The following is a 5981-nucleotide window of genomic DNA, read 5'->3' on the forward strand; positions in this document are numbered from 1 at the left end:
ATTTCAGGAAATGCAAACGAGCTTCTCAGAAATCCAAGTTGGTCTGGCAGGAGCACCTGTGCCCTCGATACCTGCTTAACCTGCTTTTTCCTGGTGGTGGGAAACCTTGTGGGGAGGGATGCCCTGCCCTCGCGAGGCTGCTGGCTGGGTTGGGAACAGCGGAGGACGTAGATTCCTAGGACACTGCATACGGAACTGTGGAATAGCCGTGCTAACCGAACACAGGTCCTCAGGCCTCAGTTCAGAGTGTTCAGACACCAAATCTGAGTAGGTATCACAGCTCCAACCTTTAGCTCTGTGGAGCGTCAGACCTTTGGCAGCGTATTTCTGACCTCTATTTCCTGAAAAGAAAATAGAGAGCAAAGAAAGGAAATGACGTCTCTAGGGTCATCCTGCTTGTGGCCTCGAGAGTTGCCACTGGGAGCTACGCAGCTGGCGCTGGGGACCGGTTTCTCCCACTTTACATCCACTCCGGACACGTGGTTAGGAAAAGAATATGCCAGGGAGTCTCAGGGGTCAAACTGGAGGCAGGGTGGAGTGGCCAGAATGACTCCTGGAAAGACCCCAAACAAGACTAACGAAAGTGATTTCCACGCTTCAAATGTCTGAGTAAAATAGGGGTCCCATGAAAATCGAGATATGGTCTGGACCCTTTGCGTTGATGCTAAGCCTGCATATTGCTCTAGCCCTGCCCACACCCTGCTCTCCTCATCACTCTTTGCGTGCGTGGAGGGGCTCGGCAGCCTGGAGGATTCTCGTAGGACTAGGCTAACGGAGTCTGTAAGACCCCGAGACTAGAGTCTAGGGTCGTAGAGGAGAGAGAACTGAACAAACAGCCGCTCCTGGACAGCCACATCTTTTTCTGCAGGTTTTAGAAAGACAACCATCCAAACAGCCAGAGTATTGCGATAAAGTCTGGCTTGGAACTCCGGGTCACAGCAAAGCGTCACCAATAATTGCTTAAAGGGTAAACCAAATACGCCTGAGATAACAGACAGTGACTGCGGGCGTCCGGATTGTGTAGCTGTTTATGAGCGGCGTGGAGTGGGATGGAGTGAGGAGTAGGGTGGAGATTACACCAGGAAACTTAAATCCAACCGTTTTGGTGCTGAGGCGGTTACAAAAGATGATTTTCTGAAACCGGGTTTGCAGGCAGCTGGAGAACGCACATTCCAGCCCCGGCTGCTGCTGCTACTGCAGCCACTACAAGCCTACACAACTTGCCTGAATTAAATCAACCTGAGGAGACCGGGAGAGCAAACAGGCCCTATCACAACCGCCCAGGTTGTGTGGCGATGCTAGGCACCACTCCTGCAAATCCCGGAGGATTCTGTATGGCGTTGGCGGCCCGCCCTCCTGGGTCCAAACCGTCCCGCGCGTGGCTCCTGGACAGCTCTCGTGTTCGCGTGGGCCAGTTGGAGCAGCGGTGGTGGGCAGCATTCTCTTCCCTTGCTAAAATCCATACTGAACGCGATGGCTTGTGGTCCCCGTCGCAGCGTTCCGCCTTCGCTGCTATGTCTTGCTGATCTAACGTTGCACAGTGCTGGCCGCCTTCCGGGTTGCCTGGCCCAAGCTGGAGACATAGACCACCCGTCTCGCGCCCCTTGGCGACTAACTCTAGGTGGCAGCGGCGGGTTGCCCAGCTCTAAGGAGAGTCGGCCTTGAAACTGTAAGGTTCAGGGTCCACCTTGCAGGCTGGGTTTGCCCCTCTCGCCCTGAAAGAGCTCTTCCACCCATTGGGTTCCCAGATGCCCCGCAGGCCACTTGCCCAGGGAAGAAAACATCCTTGACTGGTCCCAGAAAAGAGGCGCCGCGGGTCCCGGATCCAACAGAAGAGATGCCCTAGCGAAGCATCAGCAAAAGACGTCGTTTGCCTGACAAGAGTGGGTAGACCCCAGCCTGCGCGGGTGGACAGGAGTAGGAGTGACCCACCTCCCGCCGATTTGGCTGTCACTGTAAATGGGGACGCCCTGGGAATTCCTCTGAGCTCCTCAAACTGCCTCAGTTAATGAAAAGCCTCGCAGTGATTCTTTTGGCGCGAGAAAAGTTCCTGACGTGAAGTGGCAGTGAGGGCTTCTTCTTGCTTCTTAGGCCAGGCGAAAGCACCGCTGCATCCTCTCTTCCGCTGCCCTCACCGCCCCCACCGCCTTACACGTTTGATCTTACCACCTATCGGACAGGGTAGGTCCTATCCTAAGAGGACAAACTGGCCAAATAGCAGGGGCTAGACATTTCGGTGAAGGCTCAAAACGGAGAAAGGAACCCTACTCGCCTCACTCCAGCATCTCTGCCAAGAGGTCACCCAGGGACACACACCCCAATTTTACCACTTACCAAAAACCCAGAAGCTTTCCTTGGACGTGTAGCCAAGATTACAGGTTAGAGTCCACCTTTCTCGCCCCTGAACCAAAGACGTCTGCCTCTGAGTTTATGCTTAGGAGAGGAATTCAGATCTGAGGGAGCCTTCGCCATTAACTGCTCTTTTCAAGGGAGGGAACTGGAAAGAACCCTTAAATTTTCCAACTTCAGAAACAATCCTGAGACTGAGGCCCTGAGACAGGAATAGTGAGATTGCTTGCTTCTAAATGCTGCTTTCTCTACCAGCATGAGAGCAAACGTGAGCCAAGCCAGAAGAAGACTTCAGGTTCTTTGAAAAGGAGTAGAAATTTCCGCGACGCTATGGGGATGAGTACAGCAACCAAGCAGGTTTACCTTTACCCCTGACTCGGTCACTGTTCCCTTCCAGATCACACGAAGGTTTGATGATATCTTGGCTTTCTTGGTAATCTTAATGATATTCCTCCGGCAGGTAAGGAGAATAGTTACACAACCAGGTGATGGGACCGCTCAGCTCCCTCCCGTCAGCCCAAAGAAACCTCAAGCGTTCTGTCCACGTGTTCCAGAAAAGATTGGAGCCTCCCCCTCCCATCTCCAAGCTTCTTGCATCCTAGCTATTGCGTCCTAGCCTATTGTCCTTCAGCCCTCTAAACCAAGGTTCATAGGGCAATTCGTGCCTCCCTGAACCTAGTGCGCCTACCGGGCCAATGTGTAGGCCCGTGCCTAATAAAATCAGGATCAAGTTGGCATTTGACGAAAATGCCCCATAGCTCTTCTTTCTATTGGCTTTCACCTACGACCCTCTGGGCATCTCTATTTCTCCAAGAGAAGGGGCCTTGAAGACAATGATGCTCCAAACTGGGTGCCGAGTGGCTAGCACACAGGGAAACTAAGAGAGGGTGGGTGAAAAGACCCAGTCGGGATGAGAAAGCAGTGCCCCGCCCCCTTGCTCCGGGTACAGACCTTGTGAAACACAGCTGCAGGGACTCGCCTAGACAGTGACCCCTTTTCAGTGGTCAACGGCGCTCCCCAGACAACCTGGGCTGGCTAGTGGATAGTAATCGCAAAGGGTCGGGGTGTCCAGTGGAAATGGATAAGGGGCGGGGATGAGACTCTGTGCCTTCTAGCCCCTTCTTCAGCAAAAGACTAGGCTGTGGAGGCGGCGAGTCCCTCAGCCTCGGTCATGTGATAGTCTCGAAGCGCAAGCTGCAGGGGTCTCAGCGTCTCCGGGACCATTACAAAACGCAGCCAGGAGAGCGCGTCGCTGCCGCTGCCGCGCTTCTTCTCAAAACCCGCGGGGCAGAGCGGCTGCAGCTGCAGAGCAGACTGCTGTGCCGACCGACCGGGCGAGCCGGGTCCTGGCCTGTCTTCGCCGACACCCCCTGCAGCCTGAGGCTACCTCCGGGAGCCCTGAGCGCCCTCCCCTCCGTAGAGACTGCGGGAGCCTCTGCTGCAGACACCACCAAACTTTTTTTCCTCGGAGCCACCACCTAGGGCTCGATGCCTCTTCCATCCTCAACTCTGCTGCGAATCCCCTGAGAAAGAGGGCACAGGCTGATAGAAGAGTATTCTCTCTCTCTCCCCTTATCCTGCAACCCCCTTCCTCCAAGATCTCAACTCCAGCGCGGACGGACCCAGAACCAGATCAGCTTCCAAGGCGTTGGAAAGTCAGATCACCAGTGGCCTCGGGACAACTAGCGCGAAAGTGGTTTTAAAGACCCGGAGTCTCCACTGCCCAACCGGTTTGACCCGAGCCGCCCTTGTACCGAGAAAGGGAGAGGAGACCACAAAGAAATTCATTCAACCGCCTTTCGCTCCAGAGCTCACGAGCCGGGGAACACTCAGAGAAAACCAAGGTAAAGCTGGCGAGCCTCTCTGCCTAATGTGCAGGCCTGTCTGCGACCGTCGAGACCAAAAGTTGTGAGTACCGTCGAGCTACATTGGCCCGAAAAGCCAATCGTGGGAACCCAGGCAGCTCCCAGAAGGAGGAGAACCCGAAGTAAAGGAGTTCTGGGAGCTGAAAAGACTCACGATCCGGGCTGCACAGGTGGAAAAAGAGTTAGAGGGCACACTTAGGCTGGGGATCGGGCTACCGAGAGGCTTGAGGCCCACTGTGGGCCAGTAGGAGGTGGAGGAGCCTAAGAAGATGCCACGGCCGGGGAAGAGCTCGTACAGCGACCAAAAGCCGCCCTACTCATACATCTCACTGACAGCCATGGCCATCCAGCACTCGGCTGAGAAGATGCTGCCTCTGAGCGACATCTACAAGTTCATTATGGAGCGTTTCCCCTACTACCGCGAGCACACGCAGCGCTGGCAAAATAGCCTGCGCCACAACCTCTCCTTCAACGACTGCTTCATCAAGATCCCGCGGCGGCCGGACCAACCGGGTAAGGGCAGCTTCTGGGCTCTACACCCTGACTGCGGTGATATGTTCGAGAACGGCAGCTTCCTGCGGCGCCGCAAGCGCTTCAAGGTGCTGCGCGCAGACCACGCTCACCTGCACGCAGGAAGCAGCAAGGGCGCGCCCGGGACGGGGCCCGGAGGCCATCTACACCCCCACCATACCCACCACCCGCACCACCACCACCACCATCATCACCACGCGGCACACCATCACCACCACCACCACCCGCCCCAGCCGCCGCCGCCGCCGCACATGGTGCCCTATTTCCACCAGCAGCCGGCTCCGGCTCCGCAGCCGCCACACCTCCCGTCGCAGCCCGCGCAGCAGCCACCGCCGCAGTCGCAGCCTCCACAGCCGTCCCATCCCGGCAAGATGCAGGAGGCGGCGGCCGTGGCGGCCGCAGCTGCGGCAGCGGCGGCGGCGGCGGTGGGCAGCGTGGGGCGTCTGTCTCAGTTTCCACCCTACGGGCTGGGCTCAGCCGCCGCCGCAGCTGCCGCCGCCGCCGCGTCCACCACGGGCTTCAAACACCCCTTTGCCATAGAGAACATCATCGGGAGGGACTACAAGGGAGTGCTGCAGGCTGGAGGGTTGCCTTTGGCATCTGTCATGCACCACTTGGGCTACCCGGTGCCAGGCCAGCTCGGCAATGTTGTCGGCTCGGTGTGGCCTCATGTTGGCGTGATGGATTCGGTGGCCGCGGCCGCCGCCGCCGCCGCCGCAGCTGGGGTCCCGGTAGGCCCGGAGTATGGGGCGTTCGGGGTGCCAGTCAAGGCCCTGTGTCATTCGACAAACCAGAGCCTGCCAGCTGTACCGGTGCCCATCAAGCCCACGCCTGCGCTACCACCCGTGACCACGCTGCCGCCAGCTCTGGCAGTCCCCACGGCGGCACAACAGCTGCCCGCTCCTTCCACGGTGTGCGCGGCCGCCGCCTCACCCACAACTCCTCTCTTGGAACCCACCGCAGCCAGCACCGCTGACAGCAAGGGAGGCTCGCTGCACTCGGTGTTGGTGCACTCCTAGGGGAGGAGACACCTGACAAGAGACTGAGTCAACAGTCTCAGAGAGCATCCCAAAGAGGCGGACAAGTTGGCTTCGAGCAAAAAAGAAAGCATTTTAAATACTGATCGACAACTCTAAAGTGGACGTTCCACTGATCTGAATAAATGTAACCTCTTTGTGTCTGTGTTTATACTGTCTTGTAAATCAGATTAATGAATGCCCATTTTCAGGTAAGAGT

The 5981-nt window shown here is 57.0% G+C and overlaps 1 protein-coding gene across 1 annotated transcript; it reads left to right on the forward strand.

Annotated features, from left to right (window-relative positions):
- The first annotated feature begins 4483 nt into the window (after positions 1-4483).
- On the forward strand, positions 4484-5764 carry Foxb2 (forkhead box B2). The gene has a single exon (XM_085692641.1). It carries the CDS (start codon positions 4484-4486, stop codon positions 5762-5764), a length of 1281 nt encoding a protein of 426 aa, XP_085548767.1.
- Positions 5765-5981: the final 217 nt, after the last annotated feature.

Source organism: Myodes glareolus, chromosome 7 (assembly GCF_982192425.1).
Source record: "Myodes glareolus chromosome 7, mMyoGla1.1, whole genome shotgun sequence".
Taxonomy (NCBI): Eukaryota; Metazoa; Chordata; class Mammalia; order Rodentia; family Cricetidae; genus Myodes; species Myodes glareolus.

Coding starts and splice junctions, on each gene's coding strand:
- Foxb2 (XM_085692641.1), top strand. CDS start 4,484: ATGCCACGGCCGGGGAAGAGCTCGTACAGCGACCAAAAGCCGCCCTAC.